Raw genomic sequence first — 18889 nt, forward strand, 5'->3', positions numbered from 1 at the left:
TGTTTGTCCTGAAAACTCCTGAATTGAATTGAATAATCAGTCATACAACACAAAACACAATGTTAAAAACACACCAATATATTTTACAGTAGCTGCCTTCTCAGTCTTTATTAAGTTACCACTTTAGTTAGACAAAATGCATAGAATATGTAAAAGTCCATGGAGGAGTAGGAAAGGAACTGTGAAAGATTTTGGCTATTGGAAGATTTTAATATAAAACCTCATCCTAAAATTTAAAAAGAAAAAACCCTCAAGAATTCACCTGCTTCAGCACCTTTCTATTAGGTATTATATCTATTTTATAGAAAACTCCTAGGAACCAATGAAGGTATGTGATTTGCCCAACTTCTAAGAGGAAGTCAAGTCAGAGAAGAGGGACACTGAAATCAAAGCTCGTGCCCTCTAGTGCTTGGTCTCATCACATCATAAAGTGGTCTGAGGAAGGCAGGCAGAGTAGCATATTGTATTTCAGAAAGCAAAGTCCTGGGGGTCACCAAGATGGCGCAATAAGAGATCCCAGCCTCTCTCTCCTCACAAAGATCAACGGATAGCTATCCATTGACAAAAACAGCTCTGGGGAGAGCTCAGGAAACCACCCAAGAAACTTCAACAACACAGTGGGGGAAAATAAAGCCCTGAGAATAATTCCATAAAGAGGGAAGAGAGAATAGCTTCATTTTGCCTGCATCAACCCATCCTCCAGGCCAACACTGCTCAGTGCCAAGAGGGAAATCCCCTGCTAGAACGAGTTCCCCTCTCTTGGAAAAGAGGAGTGGGGTGAGCAAGCAGCTTCCCCAGCCTTGTGGGACACTGCATGAAGGACCTGCATTGCTTTCATCTCACTCAGAGACCAGCAAAGCTGAGATGGATAAAGGTGGCAAGAACAAGGAGGAAGGGCAGTGGCTACCAGCATCAGCCATGCAGTGGGAGTTACCATGGATCCCAGCCGCCTGCTCTGCAGAAAGCCTCAGTAACTTTCACTACTGAAGAAACCAACAGCCAGCACAGCTGCCACAGACCCCCTGTAGATTTCATTGGTTTTGTTTTCCTCCACTACACTGCCCCTGCCAGACCCTGAGATCCACACTTGCAGCTAGCCCAGGCCTCAGTTTTTGCTCAAGTGCAAGGTGCAAGTCTATTCCCCATGACTGACCCCTTCCAGCAGCCCCTCCAGCTGTGCACCTGCATGCCACTATTCTGACCTCTGTCACTGACGTCCACTGCCATGTACACATCTGTGGTGAGATCTGGCACCTATGAGAGTGCACACTGACAGCCGAGATCCCCACAGCTGTGTCTGGGGCAGATTTGGCCCTTTCTCCTGTCACTGGTCTGCAGCACTGGGCTCATCTGCAGCTAGCCCCCAAGCTGTGCACCTGCACACCCTTGTCCTGACTCTCGTCACTGGCTTTTACTGCCGTGCACACGCCCATGGAGAGAGACTGCAGCCACAGAAGTGCACTCCAACAGCCAGGATCCCTGCAGCTGCCAGTGCACCCACAGTTAGTCCTAACCCTTGAGACTGGCACCGCCCCCCATCCCCCAACTATATGAGTGTCTGCAGCCAGCCCCTGCCACTCCACAGGCGCCTGCAGCTGGCCCCCAGAGCTGTGAGTATGTACACCACCAGCTCCAGCAGCAGCTGCTGCCTGCCCTGGTCTCTAGCTGCTGGACCTGGAGGCACCACTGAGGATCGCAGCAGCCCTCGCAGCTACTGCAGATCCCCCCACAGTGCTTACCGAGGACCACACGGTTGTCGATGCTGTGGACCCCAGTGACCTGAGCTGAGGAGACATCATGCCCCCCCACCCCCGACCTGGCGTTGTCTCACAACCCTGCACTTGGTGCCTGTCACCACTAGGCCCAGGGTCACAGCACGTTCCAGTTGGTCCCCGCCTGTAGGTGAAGGTCTTTCCGTACTGAAGCCAGCCCATAAAGTCTGGAAGAGGTGACTGCTTCTTCCTGTATACAGACAGCTTTGCAAGGCTACAAGATCACAATGAATCAGGGAAATATGACACCACCAAAAGAATACAGTAAACTTCCAGCAACTGACCCCAAAGAAATGGAGATACAAGAATTGTCTGACAAAAAATTCAAAATGATTGTCCTAAAGATGCTCAGAGGACCACAAGAGAACACAGAAAAAGAATTTAATGCACTTAGCATAGCAATACAAGAACAGAATGAGAAATTCAACAAAGAGGTAGAAAACATAAGAAAGAACCAAACAGAAATCTTTGCGCTAAAGAATACAATGACTGAGCTGAAGAATTTGATAGACTAGACCAAGCAGAAGACTCAGTAAACTCAAAGACAGATTTCTTGAAATTACCCAATTGGAGGAACAACAAAAAGAAGAAAAGGAATGAAGAAATGTCTGTCAACTATACTTCAATAAAAAAATACAGTAAAAAAAGAAAAGTGAGCGAATAAATCCTATGGGACTCACAGCCTCCTTTTGTCTCTCTGTGCCCTAGGTAGCAGCCACCTACAAGTCACGGCCCTCCACAGAACAGTTCAAAACAGGTCTCTGATTCCCAGGGATTCCCCAATTTTTAAGGAATTTGTCAGGTTTGATGCCTCTCTCTGCATTTGTTGTTGTGGTAGTTGTTGATTTATAAATTTATTTTGGAATACAGCCTTTGTTTAATATGCCATTTTGATGGGGACCTATCTGATGCATGTAATTAGCAATACAGTAAAAATTTGGATTAAATTATATCAAAAGTCCTCTTAAGTTTTACCCATTCTATGATTTTATGGTACAAGGCCGAATACTGGGGGGGAGGGGGGGAGAAAGACACAAAAAAGGGAAAAAAAAAATGGAAAGATATGATAGTTTAATGAAAGAATGTGGCCTTTGCAAATTGCAGACAGCCCTGATTTGAATCCTAACAAACTACTAACAAACTGAGCAGCCGACCCCAGGCAAGTTATTTACCCTTCCAGAATTTCAGTTTCCTTGATTCTGAAGTAAGATAATATGTATTGTTATGGGGTTGTGGGGAGAATTAGATGAGACAATGTATACGAAATGTATTAGAACTCCAGGAAGTGATAGCTATTATTCATAGTCACTAAAAACAATTTAAACCCATTCTTATATCAGGCTGTGCTTTAGAGATTTATGACATACCTCCCACACTCCCTTTTTTGCTCATTCAACTCAGAACAACTTTAATTCCAGATAAAGGCAGCCTGTAGCACTGATATCTTCTCCCAGATTAGCTTCCTGATAGGTTTGTTCTTTCAAATAATACATGCATATGTTGAGATATCAGACTCAATTAGGATATGTTCATTTGCTGTCACTTGAGTTTTCCAATTTGAAGTCACACTCCTCTGTTTATAATGTACCAATTATTTTCAGGGTGTTCCAGAAAGGAACTTAAAGCAGGATATGGTGACTTTCAAACTATGGGAATTCAGTTATACAAAGAGCTTAGTGACACGTGCACAATCAAATTTACAAAATGAATGAGGAAAAAAATCCTTGAAAATGTAATAACCGGTAGCAGAGATATTTTTAAATGAATGTTAGATTGTTCTGGAAGGTGTTAGCAGCTCTTCAGATGTATCTGAATAGCTGTGAAGAATAGATAATTATTAACAGCATTTGCCAAAGGGAGATACCTATTAAAAGTACAATAGCTTCCACAGTACTAGGGAAAGGACAGTTATTACAATCGACTGAAAAATATTGTGATTTGGCACTTGAGAACTCAGTCAGAAAGTAGTCTTGGAACAGGAATAAAATGTCTTACCTGGATACTTTCCAAATAGGCATAACTTCTAGAAGTTGGTTCAGATAAAACTGACTGTGGTCATCTTCATGCTGTAGACAGCAGAATATATTAATATTTATAGAGCGAATAGGAAGAAATACCAGATAAAAATAGGTCCATAACTTCCTGCTGTCATTTTATTCACCTCTTTTGATAACTGTCATTTATCATTTTAATACTTTGTTTTAAAGACCTTATAAGACTCTCCTCAACTGTATAAGCATTCTTTTCAAAAGTAAAACAGAAAGCTGAGCTTTGGTTGAGGATAAACCCCAAGGATATTTGAAAAACATCCTGCCATCACCAAGGTCAAACATTAATTTCTCCCAGCAGGAAGGCAGTTTTTCAGACACCAGTTCTCCCACATACGTGCACATTTTCTTTATATTTAGGCCACGAATCCGTGGCAGTATAAGACTTGACAGCTTGCCAGATTGGCCGGCAGACACAGAATGGACTTCTCCTTTTTTCAGATTTTCCATACCTTGCCACCAAAACGTCAGCATAAAAGAACATTCCATCTCATGAACATTCAATTATGCTAATGAAAGACAACTACTGATAGGTGTAAATTCCAGGAGTTATCAGATGGCACTGTATTTTTCTCCCAAGATGAGCAGGAACTACTCATCTTAAAATATGAGTCCTCTGGTCCACATGTATGCATGCACACACACATACACACACACACACACACACACACACACACACACATTCACGTCATAACTCCTTGATAAGCTCTTCTGGAATGGGCATCCATGAAAACCCTATGCAAGTCTGCAGAAAATGCAAATATACTCCATCATAATTGCACTTTTTCACCACACAGTGACATTAAGTTTGACAGCTGAATGAGTCCCTCCATGCCTGGGGTGCATGTAATCCTGTATGTCAGTACACACACAATGTATTTTTAAAACTGCCTATTAGAATTTCTGACAGAAAACATCAGAAGGAAAACCTTTACATGGCTTAAGGTCAAAGGTAAATTAATTTTTATATTGTGTTGTATTGTGAGAAAGAAGGAAACTAAGTAACATGGGAAGAATAAGGTTATTGTTATGATACCTTGAGTGCATGCTATGAAAAAAGAATGCTTTGTAGAAATGCTAAGGAGCTTGAAAACATGAGGCTTACTCAGTAGGAATTTACCTCTAGAGTCAATGGCTGATGAAATCTGAAAGTATCATAGTGGTTAAGACAAATTTTTCTGCAGTAGAGAAAGCAAAACTTTAGGCATGGAGAGGACAGTGAAAGGGAAGGGACAATAGAGAGTGAAAACCAGAGCCAGAATAGAGGTAGTAAGATTTGAAGTGTAGTATTTGGCATTTGCCTTATTTCAGAAGTTAAAACCAAAGCAGCATATAAATAATATGACTTATTTGAATCTTTCTGAATAGCATAATCATATTCATTTAAAAACCACTTTACTTGGCTTCCAGAGATACTTTTGGGGGAGGGGGAATTGTCCATTGTCATACAGTGACTTAACAAGAAAAACATTTTATCTAAAGGATCTCAAAGAGTTGGAGGAAAGTTTGAGCAGTTGTCCGTGGAATATATTGTGCAAGTTATTTTTCTCCAAAAGTGAGGGCCATACCTTTGTCTTAAGAAAAACATTAAGGTATTTTTTTCCTTTTTTTTATACAGAAATCTATTGCTGTAAATGTTTTGTGAATGTTTTCTTGAACTAGAAAGAAATCTTAATTTTATGATTAATGTCTACAATGTTGGCAATACTTTTGATCAAACTTGAGAGAAAGGAAGAAAAAATTTTTAAAAAGTCTCAGCCATTCACATCACTTCTAATCAAGACAGGAATTTAAAAATTTTGAAATATAGGACGATTTCTAAAGACTGTCAACATGTTTTATGAATAATCTCATGGAACATGAATTAAATCACTATATATCAGTGTAATAGAAGTGAGTTTAAAATAGAAAAGCCATCTAAGATGAATTGAGCTTTGCAATGCCTTTTACAATTAGAATACTCTGAAATATCTACTGAAAGTTGATGGTGTCAATCAATTTAATAGAATGATAGCTATCATTATATTCCTAATATTATATAAAAAGAATATTATCAAGCCAATTTTATGTTGTTTTACTAGAAAGAAAATTTAATTATTCATAAATGTTTAGCTTACAGCTGAAATTATGAAAATCATAGATAATTTTGACATTATTTTAAATAATAAGAAGACCATTCACCATTCCCTTACCATAGATATATAAAAGAAAAAAAATCATTGGTCATTTATTTTAAATATAGCAATTCAGGCCATGAAGAAGGGTCACAAATTGATAAACTTTTTCAGTTATATTAAATTAATCAGCATACTATGTCTATTCCTGAAAGAATATTTTATAAAACAAGGCAATTATTATTTTTTTTTTATTTTCTTCAAATACAAGGTTTTCAATTGAAATTATAATCTAATCTACTCAATGGGTATTAAAAGTTTACAACAAAAAGTGTGATGCATCAGATTGCAACATATACATCATTTTGACATAACACACCAATGTCTATGCTCCTCAATATTTTCAATATCATGAGTAAATTTTTGAAATTTTAAGTGTCTTAACTAACATTAATAAAGTTTTAGAGTTTTTAACAGTAAAAGACTAAAATATCATATAATCTAACATCCTATTGTTTTTGCTTTAGGGCTGTTATGAATTAATACATGTAAAGCCCTAATAACAGTGCCTGGCACCTAATATATAATTAATGTGGTTAACTATCATTGAATACCTGTCATGGCCCAGACTTTGGGGTATGTGGATAAAGCTGTGGAAAACAAAACAACACCAAAAAAACATAAAGGTAGAATTTTGACTAATTGCTCTGAAACCACATCTAAAACTTTTGAGTGTAGCCCATAAGTTATAAGTGTTTTTGTAATATAAATTGGTAGCATAAGTTATGTGAAGACTCACTGACTGGGCTCATATCCAAGGTCCTCTACTTACCAGCTCCATGAATGTGACCTGAGGAAAGTCATGAGCACGCTGGGATTTAGTGTCCTTACTTATTTATTTTTTTTGCTGTACACGGGCCTCTCACTGTTGTGGCCTCTCCCGTTGCGGAGCACAGGCTCCGGACGGGCAGGCTCAGCGGCCTTGGCTCACGGGCCCAGCCGCTCCGTGGCATGTGGGGTGTTCCCGGACTGGGGCACGAACCCGCGTCCCCTGCATCGGCAGGCGGACTCTCAACCACTGCGCTACTAGGGAAGCCCTAGTGTCCTTATTTTTAATAATATTTGACACATGGAATTGTTGTAAAGAGTAAATATGATAGAAATATTTAAGTTTCAGATGTAAAATATATGCTGGATACATATTACATCAAAGTAGTGGAGTTATATGCCTTTCAGAATAAACCTTAATTTACATGAAACTGAAATATGTGTGATTTGTGAATTACTACCAATGTGATAGTTTCCTTTTTCTTTAACAATATGCAACTTCTAAACAAGAGTAGAAATTTGAATTACACATTTTCTCTTCCACCCCCCATTGAAATGAAACATGATAATTTCAGCTTTTTCATCAACACTGAGGACAATTTGAAGACTCTTAGATTTATTAATACTGAGGGTATTAGTTGTACTTTATAATGTTTCTTTGTGGAGAGTTCAGATGCATGGCCCTGGAGCTGTCAACACTGGCTGAGCTGGGTACCAGTTCCAAAAGACATTTCTAAACAACTCTCTTTGGCCTCATTATGTTATGTTCCACATAGATATATTGCAACCTAATGCACCACCTGACACTTTTTATGATGAAGCACCTCAGACTAGGAAAAAAAAGTCATGCACTGGAAGTCTGTTATCTGATGTAAATGACAGGGTGATGGGATTTTTGCCTAAAGCAGGTAATTGGAAGATTCTACAGGTAAAAACTGCTAAAATATCAAAGTTTACTGCATACTGTGCAATTTGGGTTTGAAGTAACTCAAGACACCACACAGGGAATAAAATTTATATCTAACACCATGAAACTGTCATTAAAGCACAGTAATCCCTTTCTAAGTAGTTTTATTATATATATTATGAATATTAATCTGTTCTGATTTAAACTGTGTTGACACCACCGTAGTCTTCAGATAGAACAAGAGTTGTGTTATTTTTCTTCCTTCCATGGTTTCCCCTTTACTTTTTCTATTCCATTCATTTCCTGGTGGATTCATGGATAGTATGAATAAGATAACATTAATAAGTTACTCATAAATGATTTTTCAAGAGACTAGTAGACTTATCATACTGAGGTTGCAGTAGTGTGTTCATGTAATTGCTTCAGTCCAAATTGTTAACAGACATAAAGATAAATATTTAGTAAATATACTCAAATATGTATTCATTAAACATATTTTAATCACAAAATGGCAACAATCCGTAAGGATGGGAATATTGTCCTTAAAGTAATACATTTGCTAATTGAAACCAAAGCTAAGAAAGTCTTACCTTTCGAGATAACTTTCCTGGAAATTCCCTATTTTTCTGTAGATTAAGTTGAATAACAGATCTATTTTTCTGAAATATTCTGTGGCTTCCCAAGTAGTGATCACTGAAAGAGAAAAAAAAAATACAGTTACTTCCTCTTATAATTTCCCCAAGTATATGTTCTCCTCCCTGACTTCATTTGCTTTTATTTTTGAAACAGTCTGGTTAAAAGTTTTATATCTATCCCTAGTTTTATTTATATCTATCTATCTACCTATCTATCTACTATCTATCTGTCATCTATCAAATATATGTATGTATGTATATATCTCCTCATATTTAAAAAAATATTTTATTTATTTATGTATTTTGGCTGTGGCATGCGGGATCTTTAGTGGCAGCATGTAACTTCTTAGTTGCAGCATGTGGACTCTTAGTTGTGCCATGCATGCAGGATCTAGTTTCCTGACTAGGGATCAAACCCCGGGCCCCTGCATTGGGAGCTCGGAGTCCTACCCACTGGACCACCAGGGAGATCCTTCCTCATATTGTTTTAAATGACAAGATATTACACGTATTTTCAAATGCATTATGTTAGAAGATGACTAGACACATTTAGAATAGACATAATAAAGAATACTTAACATATTCAAAGTTACTTTCACCCAGCCATCGCAAAGCTGAGGACAACATGCTTTTGGGAGGTCTAAGTGATGTCACAAAGTGTTTGTGGGGACCACTGTATCAAGAAAGCAGAGCCATGTGGTAGAAATCTCATTGGCTTTAGAGACAGATTTACTAGCTTTGTGACCTTAGGCCAATTAAACTGTCTGAAACTCAGTATTTTCCTTTTTAGAGTTGGGATATTAATGTCTACATCAAAGGTTTGACAAGCAGATTAAACAAAAAATATCCTTACACATTTCAGAAATTTCTAACGGTGTAATTATATTTTCCCTCTCCCTCCCTCCCTCCCTCCCTTCCTTCTTCTCTCTCTAAATAGTTCCTAATCACAAATTAAATGATGAGCAGAATGAATTACTGATTCACCACAGTGTTTGGAATACAATCTGATTCCACTTCTTTTAAATGAAAGGCTTTTATTATATGATCTCCTTTATAGATTTAAATTTTGATATTTATAGTGACTTGGTCATTAAAAAGGATGAATCATGTTAATGTAGCACTTTAAGGACTTTGGTTAAATACGTGAAAGATTTCAGGAGAAAAAAAACACTCATTAAAAGTTTGGGGCCCTTCAGGTGATGTATTCATTTATCTGGAAAACCCATTAGATGTTTGGGACCACCTATTTCTAACAATGTCCGACAAATAGAGCATTACTCTGTTGATATCTACTATATTCTCTGTAAATGTTATTTTGACAACTGCTATTTTTTAAGAAAATCAAACACCTATCCATTTTGGTGTTAGTGTTCACAGCATGTGTTTCCCCTTCTATTCCCATTCCTCCCATTAGTCTAAACTAGATTCCTGTTCCATTGCTATCCATAGGGCTCTTATATTGTTCTTTGAGTTATTTCTACTGTGAGTCCAGACATAAGACATGGCCAGTGTATTCCCTGAGTTTCTGGAATCATTGATTCCTGCCTTCCTCCAAGGGCCATTCTCATATTCTATCACATATACTCAGGTTCCTCTCGTTTCATTTCCCCCAACCCTAATTCTTCTTTCCACGCTTAGAATTCTGTTTTCCTCTTCCTATTCTGGGAACCACTTTAAAAGCAGTGACCCACCTTGCTCTCAAAGCTTCTTTTTCTTCAATGTGTTGAAATCTGGACTCTGGACCCCAGTACAGTGAATTCAGCCTCAGATATGGCTACTGCTTTCCTGAACTACCTTATTTTACCCACCTGTATGTATGTCCCTTAGTAGGCTTACCAGGTAAAATAGATGTCCAATAGATATGAATTTCAGATAACAATGAATAAAAATTTTTAGTATAAATACATTTTGTATAATATTCGATCCATACTTATACTAAGAAAAATTGGAATTTTTGAAATTCAGATTTAACTGAACATTCTATATTTTTATTTGCTAAATCTGTCAATTCAACTCCCTTCTAAAAGTAGGTCCTAGTTCTTCCCTTATCTTTGCCTCACTCTGTATTTGTGGGTGTGTGGCAGGGGTAGGGTCTGGGTAATTATCAGATTTTGGGTAATTAACAGACTTTGGAGGGAATATTTCCTGTATAAATTTTCTTTTTATTTTTAAGTTACATTATACGAATATAGTCTAGGAGAAAACATTTGAATTGTACTAAATTGTGCAAAACAAAAAGGTTTAAAAATTATTTCCCTTTTTCCAAAATAACAGTTACCAAGAGTTTATTGCACTTTTTTTTATAGGCTGACATAAATGGCCAACCACATACATTTATGTTAAAAATGAGATCAATTTTATTTTAGCTGTGTCTCTAACCTTAGATAAACTTCTTTTAACTTATTTTCTGAGACTTTGCTTCCTAATCAGAAAATTTTAAGTACTCCATTCATAGCAATACCATCTGCTATGTTATTATAGGTTTGTATTAACCATATTTGTTTTTAAATTTTTTTCCTTCATTTTTTGGTATTATTTGAGTCCTGAGTCTCTTTTTACTCTATCTTTACAGGCTTAGGAGACATAATTAATTTTAATCTTCTACTGGTTACATAATTTTTTCTAGTAAAACATATCTTAAATCTTTTCCGTTGCAACCTCAATCGTTATTTATATCACACTCTCAAATAAATCTTAGAGCTTAATATGACTTTAATTCGGTTCTCTTTCATTATGCTACAATTGCCCAAGTAGAAATCATTTCAAATTTTTTCCAGATTCTTTTATAATTTACCTGATGAAATCGAGAAAAGTAGATCAGTTGATCCAAAAAGTTATTAGATATGAGAATTATAAAAAAGACATATCTTAATATACTTTACTTTTAAACTAAAAATAGTTAAATAGCCTGTCAATAAGCAAAGTTTTGTTGCTAGAATAAAGAAAGCTGTTGATATAGGATGAAGGGTCTGTTGATAACAGTTTTGTGCCTTTCTGTCATAAACCAAACCTATAAGTAATTATCTTTAATTTCCAGCTCCAGCTTCTTTAATGAGGAACATATACTTGAAGTTGAGGAACAACCTGAATGGAGAATTAGTTTAGATTCCTATGATTATTCTAATCTTTTGAAGTTGTTTCTTCCACACTTAATTCAGCAGTAGTAGTTTTTAATGATCTATCTGGAATGCATTTGTTGAGTAAAGAGGGATATACAGCTCCAATTTTAGACATTTTTTCAACATAATAACAATTTGCCCGAACATCCCTAATTAATGAGGACATCTTTTCATCTCTGACTTACTATATTTATCACATGAACAATTTTCATAAATATCTGTTTCTGGACAACTTTATCTGTTTCTTTCCAATATTTTTCCTTCCTTTAACTTTCTTATCCTAATGTGATGTCTAGGATGCTTGGCACACTGTTGAATAGTAGTAATGAAAATAGACATCCTTCTCTTTTTCTTGACTTTATAGAGAATGCATAGAATGATGAACAAATATGATATTTACTGTGTCCCTGGTACATACTTTTGTTGTCTGTTTTGTTAATGACTTTTTTAAATTATGAATAAGCTTCAGATTTTATTTAATGAGTTTTCTGCATCTACTGGACACATCATATTGAGAAGATCATTTTTTTCCTTGAATATGTTAATATATTAATTGTATCAGTAGATTTTTCCAATGTATAAGTATAATTATCTTTACATTCTTGGGTAGATGCATCCACTGGTAGATTTAATTTGCAATTTTTAAAGTTTCTTTTTTCTACATAGCAAAATTTAGATTGGCCTATAATCTTAACGTTTTGTGTTTAATCTTTGTTTTAGGCATTACAATTAAACTAGCCTTGTAAACTACATACACCTTTTTCTCAGTCCTGGAACAGTTCATATAATTGAGAATTATCCATTCCCTCAAAGTTTGGTGCAATTTGCCTAAAACTTCATTTTCTGCTCCCCACTGCTCTTTGTTGTATTTCACATTTATACTTCTTGAGCTAATTTTGAAATTCATGATTCCTTAGGAAATTGTCTATTTTTTTACAAAGCTGTCAAACAGATGTCCTAAGTCCCTTCTATTTTAAATATCTTTTGACATTTACCTGGGAGCTCTACAATCCACTTGCAGTCGTTTTTTCCTTTGTGTGCTATCACTCTTTCTTGTTTCACCAGAAGGTTTTTTATTAATATTTTTTCCTGTCATTTCATGAGAATTTTGGTGGGCTGGTGGGTGTATTCGCATTTTCAGTCTAATATATTAATCCAGTTCTGAAGATATATAATTGTCGTTTTAATTATGGGAATAATTTTGCATGACGAGAGAGCTCAAAAACTGGAAAGGAAGGACTTTTCTGGTCTAACTCTCTCATTTTTCAAGTAAGGACACTGGGTTCAACCAACTAAGACCAGAGATTAGAACATAAATATTTGGAGTAAATATAGCGTACTTGAAGTTTACTTATAGATTCAAGCATTCCTGTTATAATGTGATGCATGTGTTTCTTCTTGTAAAAGGGGGGATTGAAGTGTTCTGCAAATTGTGGACTAAAAATAAAAGATCTCATGGGAAAATAGGGCTGGAAGAGACCACTCAAATCAATACAGGTCTCTAAGCAGAGTGTGTGTGCGCGCACACACACACACACACACACCTTAGTACAAAAAGACACATCTAATTTCAAAATTTTAAAGACATATTATAATAAATAACAGACCTGGCTTTTAAAAATGTCTTTAGCTTGGTGGACGAGGATATAAGAAAGTTTTTTGATGCTGCTGAATGTAGAGATGAGGGCAAAATGTACAAAAATTGTGAGAATTCTTCAATAAACATTTTCAAGACAGAGCCTGAGACCAAGTTGAGAAAAAAAATGCATGTTGGGTGAATGGTCACTGGTCACTGGTATACTGCTGTCGCCCTCAGCAGCTTCATGTGTACTTTGCATTCAGCCACTGTTACTTAGTGGAGCAAAACATTCATATGCCAGAAAAATTTACCAGTATGAAGGTGACTACTCTGAATAAACTAATTCATGTTACAGAATTATGTCATATTGCAGAAGAATTTGTACTTGGTATATCTTTTTTTGGGGTATCATGTTTAAAATACTAAATAGTCCTTTTTGTGTGTGTTAGCAATAACAAAAACTATTACTGTGCTATGTCCCTTAAGATTAAATCTCTGATGTTATTGAAAGGACTACAGATCCTCCAATAACCCTCACACTTTCTAAGAGCTGGAAACTACTGTTCACCACTTTACCATAACTCTGTTTGGCAAGACCACCATTTTGATTAATTTGTCTTTGATGATCAAGGGCTACACTATTCAATATTGTAACTCTTAGACACTTTTGGCTACTGAGCACTTGCATTGTGGCTATCTGAATTAAGATGTGCTGTAAGCGTAAAATACACACTGAATTTTGAAGACTTAGCATAAAAAGGGAATAGAAAACATCTCAATATGTTTTTAATTCTGATTACATGGTTAAATGATAATGTGTTTGGTATATTGAGCTAAATAAAATATTACATTAGGGAATTCCCTGTCGGTCCAGTGGTTAGGACTCAGTGCTTTCACTGGCAAGGGTGCAGGTTCAATCCCTGGTCTGGGAACTAAGATCCCACAGGCCAGGTGGCATGGCCAAAAGAAACAGAAAAATTACATTGAAATTTATTTCCACCTGTTTCTTTTTATTTATTTTTTTAATGTGGCTAGTAGAAAACTCAGTTATGTGGCCCACATTATATTTCTATTAGACAATGTTGATCTACAGAAAATGAAAGAGAAGAGAGAAAAAGAAAATAAAGCATTAAAGAATAGAAAGAAAGGTGGTAGGTAGAATTTAGTTAGTAAATGGGATAAGGAAAATTAAATTTCTGTTTGAGGACTCTAGGTATTGGAAAAATATAGGAAGAAAGACTACCACATCAAGAGAAGGAGAAATGAAAAATATTAAAAATATTGCTGCTAAGATGGGTAATGTGGAGAGCAGAGTTCGAGCACTAAGAGAACTGGCCACAGTAGGTATTACTATGCTTATAATGTGAACATTGGTATTTTCTATCTCAGATTATACAAACCAGGTGTTTTTCTCAATCTGGTAACATTTCAAATATGGGTGCTTAGTAGTTTTATTTAATAATAATGTAAAAAACTTCAACTGTTAAATGAACTCAATCTCTATGATACAATCAAAAGTTTAGTTTTTTCTTCATATATACTCGTAAATAAAAATTCTGCACATCCATTTATTTATTCTCTCAACAAATATTTGATTCCAGCTATGTGCTTGTTGCTATCTTAGGAACTGTTTTCTGAATATAACTGTCATTTAAGATGAACACCAAAAGGCTGAATCCTTGTACATAATTACTCCTATTTCCTATTCATAAGTAGCTCATATTATTTTAAAGTTTATCACATGAGCAGTTTATACATGGAAGTATGTATATATTAAGAGATTAATAATATTAACACCAAAAAGTCACGTGCAGATACTTTAAATTTGTCCTACAGGCAAAAAAGACATCCTAAATAATGTCCAACCTATGAATACTGATTCAGCCTAAGAACTCCTTGAAAACTCACATTTATCAACATTACTCTTTCATCAGGATGAATACATATTCTTATTTTATAGGATCACTAGATCTAAATTTTCTCCATTCTGATGTATAGGAAGTAGTCCCAGAGATGTTTTGTGAAATATTACAGTCATAGGTAGAAAAAAGTATTTTAATTTTATCTTACAAATATTGAGAGTCAGGATTGCTGACAGCTATTAAATGTTTCTTTAAGAAAACTCAGTAATTAAGCTGACTTTTAATACTTTGGTTGACTAAGAAATGTAAGGTGAGTACGACAAGACATTAAAATATTAATAATACAATAGTACTCCACAGGGCATTTTTCAGGTACTTATTTATGTACACACACATGAACACACACACATGCACACCCACACATTCCTTTGGTATTTGCCACTTAAAATTTTCTATGATGTTATATTGATATCTACCATATCTTTAGTTCCAGTGAGCTTTGTAACTAGTGGAAATGCCCTGGATTTTATGCTTAAAGTGGTATTTATTGCTGGCTCAGCATAGATAAATATCAGCGATATGTTGTTTTCCTCAACCAGTGTTCCTCTCATTTATAGCTATTTTGCTTTCAGGGGAACCTTGAGTAAGAAAGTTAAACTTCATGACTCGGAGATACAAGCATAGGTGAAATTCTAAAAGTATAGCTCACAGCCATGGGGTGGTTAGTTGAGGAGGGTCATGGTTTTGAACATAGGCCTTCGATGGAGCATAAATGGATACCAACAGCAACTACTCAAGGGAAAACTGGACCTAAAAGATCTTGCCCCATTTTTCTTAATTCCCTCCAGCCTGTAAAAAGGCAAGTATCCCTAGTGCTTCTTCACTTGAATATGGCTGTATTCCTTTACGTATATAGTATACATACTTTTTTAAATTCAAAAATAAAATGAAATTGAACATATTGCAAGGGATTTTTTCTTAATCTAGAGGAAAAGTTTTATAACAACTTCCAATTTTACAGTGCCTCCTCTATTAAGCTATGTATGCATAAAAGAAAAGTAGGGCTTCCCTGGTGGCGCAGTGGTTAAGAATCCGCCTGCCAGTGCAGGGAACACGTATTTGAGCCCTGGTCCGGGAAGATCTCACATGCCGCGGAGCAGCTAAGCCCATGCGCCACAACTACTGAGCCTGTGCTTTAGAGCCCGCGAGCTACAACTACTGTATCCCGGCACCTAGAGCCCATGCTCTGCAACAAGAGAAGCCACTGCAATGAGAAGCCGCGCACCACAACAAAGAGTAGCCCCCGCTCGCCACAACTAGAGAAAGCCCGTGTGCAGCAACAAAGACCCAACGCAGCCAAAGAAAAAAAAAAAAAAGAAAAGTAACAACAGTATATATAAATGAAGTTAATTAAGACAGAGGATCAGGACTTCCCCGGTGGCGCAGTGGTTAAGAATCCACTTGCTTAATGGGGACAAGGGTTTGATTCCTGGTCCAGGAAGATCCCACATGCCACGGAGCAACTAAGCCCATGAGCCACAACTACTGAGCCCGTGTGCTACAACTACTGAAGCCCGCGTGCCTAGAGCCTGTGCTCCAAAACAGGAGAAGCCACCACAATGAGCAGCCTGTTGACTGCAATGAAGAGTAGCCCCTGCTCTCTGCAACTAGAGAAAGACCACACGCGGCAATGAAGACCCAACACAGGCGCAAAAAAAAAAAAAAAAAAGAGGGTCAATAAGAAAGAAACACAGCAGTGAAACTGGAACTTTGTATCTTTTGCAAAAATATATACTGAGCTCCAGGGAGATTTTTTTTGAGTTATTTTATGTAAAATTTGTAATATAGTCACCAACTTGGGAGATCAAAAATATGGATTTTATTCCATTTCAAGTTTCATTATTTTTCCCACAAATGTCCAGAGAAGAAACATTCTGTGGATTTTCCTAATACAAAACATTCAAGAACTAAGATTAAAATAGCATATGTAAGCCTTATTAAAGTGATATTGGCTAATTTGAAATATGTAATTCAGATATTCTTAGCTAATAATTTCTTTACCTTATTTAAGATAAATAGAGCACTAGGCTATTTAAACCTCAATTAATTCAAAATTAGGGGGATTAATAATTCTTAGCTTTTAGAAGTAAACAAGACTTGAGTAAGCAAAAATAACTTGATAGATGCATGTTGGCTATTACAGTTTTAGGTATAATAAAATTAAATTATATACCTGCATTTTGTTCTGATTTGCCTTGTCTTCATGAAAAAGTCATGCAATAGCTTTGTGACTCTTTTCATCAAGTCTGTTGGTTAATGATGCTTGCACAATCACAAAGCTTTAAAAAAAGCATGGAGCTGAAATATGCTATAACTTTTACATGTTTCTTTCAATAATAAACATCTTTATTTAGTGTAAGCTCTTTGGGGAATTGCTTTCAAATGAAGATATGTGTATTTACATACTAGGACATTTGTTCTAGTACAGTTACTGGCTAGAACCAAATGCAAGTTTGTATATATTACTATTATTAATTTTTAGTTAACTATTTATTAAAGATAGCAACCAAAGTTAATTTTAAAGTGTTAGGAAGAGTGCTTTGAAGGAGATCCAAAACTAAACTGAAGTAACTCAAGATACTCTTAATGAATGATTTATTAACAGAACATGTTTTCATTATTGTGTGTGAGAGCTCTCAAAGTGATGATGTTCCTTCCTATACTCTGACATAGTTCTGTGATTTTTACAAGAAGAAAGCAAAGTTATGTAAAAGAGAAACACACCTTAATCTATTTATTTGCTCAAAGTAAATCTAAAAAGTTATAACAGATTAGATTATAATATTGTAATTCTTAGCTGTTCTGAATGTGCTGAAACTAATCAATTTGTTCCAGTTTGCTAAATGAAATCCTTAATTTCATTGAGAATAAAAAGACTCATTCCACACCACCCCAGGAATATATGTAACTGAGTTTTTTTTTTTTTTTTGGTACGCGGGCCTCTCATTGTTGTGGCCTCTCCCATTGCGGAGCACAGGCTCCGGACGCTCAGGCTTAGCGGCCATGGCTCACAGTTCCCAGCTGCTCCGTGGCATGTGGGATCCTCCCGGACCAGGGCATGAACCCGTGTCCCCTTCATCGGCAGGCGGACTCTCAACCACTGCGCCACCAGGGAAGCCCTGTAACTGAGTTTTTACTGCTAATGAGTATAATCTATTACCTTAAACTTTATAAAATATTACCTAGCCTTTTCCTCACTGGTACTTAATAGTCTGACTTTTACTTTGAATAAAAGACAATTCCAATTTATAATCAAGTGTTTAAAGAATAAATTAATACTAATTGTAATGGGATTAGCTAAAACATTTTTTAACCTAGAAGTTTTCTTAAGATTATTAAAAAATTCTGATTAGATTTAATTTTTGAAGAGGATTTTCTTACTCTAGTCAAAGAAATTTAACATTTTCTCTCCTAGGAGAGGTCAGGAAAGAGAAAAGGGACTCCAGAGTAGATAACCAGATCAGACTAATCAATGCTGGTGGTGAATCAAGAGGTAGATACTGTTTCTTAATTTAGATTTAAGAATATATACGACAGTTTCAAAGTAAGATTTTTAATTACCATAGGTTTTCTTTTTCTTTTCTTTTACATTTTTTTAGTACTTGACAAGAGTCAATTAAATAATAAAGAAAAGTTTTCTTTTGTCTTGTTTAAGTCAAGGATGTAAAACGTGGCCATAACTGTAAGCAATAGGCCCAAGCAGAATTTTCAAGGATTATTTACTTTCTCCTCATGCGGCTTACTATTGACAATGCAGTCATGATTTATTCAACTGTAGCTTTTAGGTACAGTACATTTTATTTATTCTGCAGTACAGAAGCTGGTAAGGAAAATTGTTTTTAAGTTGAATTAGAAAGTAAACTTATAGCAAGATTTTTGAGAAAAGAAATTACTCAAATCACATAGATTAGGAGTAAGAAACAGAAAAACCTGCACTCCTAGAAAATATCAGGCTCTTAGATAAT

General features: G+C 36.0%; 1 protein-coding gene across 2 annotated transcripts in view; it reads right to left on the reverse strand.

Annotated features, from left to right (window-relative positions):
- The window catches only part of PIK3C2G (phosphatidylinositol-4-phosphate 3-kinase catalytic subunit type 2 gamma), a 353351-nt gene that overhangs the window by 312505 nt on the left and 21957 nt on the right, over window positions 1–18889 (reverse strand). For both annotated transcript variants that reach the window (XM_065887110.1, XM_065887109.1), the window contains exons 5-6: window positions 8260–8362; window positions 3768–3838 (exon numbers count right to left, since the gene is read on the reverse strand). In XM_065887110.1, coding sequence (XP_065743182.1) covers window positions 3768–3838; window positions 8260–8362 — 174 coding nt within the window. The remainder of the gene's footprint in view (window positions 1–3767; window positions 3839–8259; window positions 8363–18889) is intronic.

The sequence above is a fragment of the Phocoena phocoena genome, chromosome 11, assembly GCF_963924675.1.
Source record: "Phocoena phocoena chromosome 11, mPhoPho1.1, whole genome shotgun sequence".
NCBI lineage: Eukaryota > Metazoa > Chordata > Mammalia > Artiodactyla > Phocoenidae > Phocoena > Phocoena phocoena.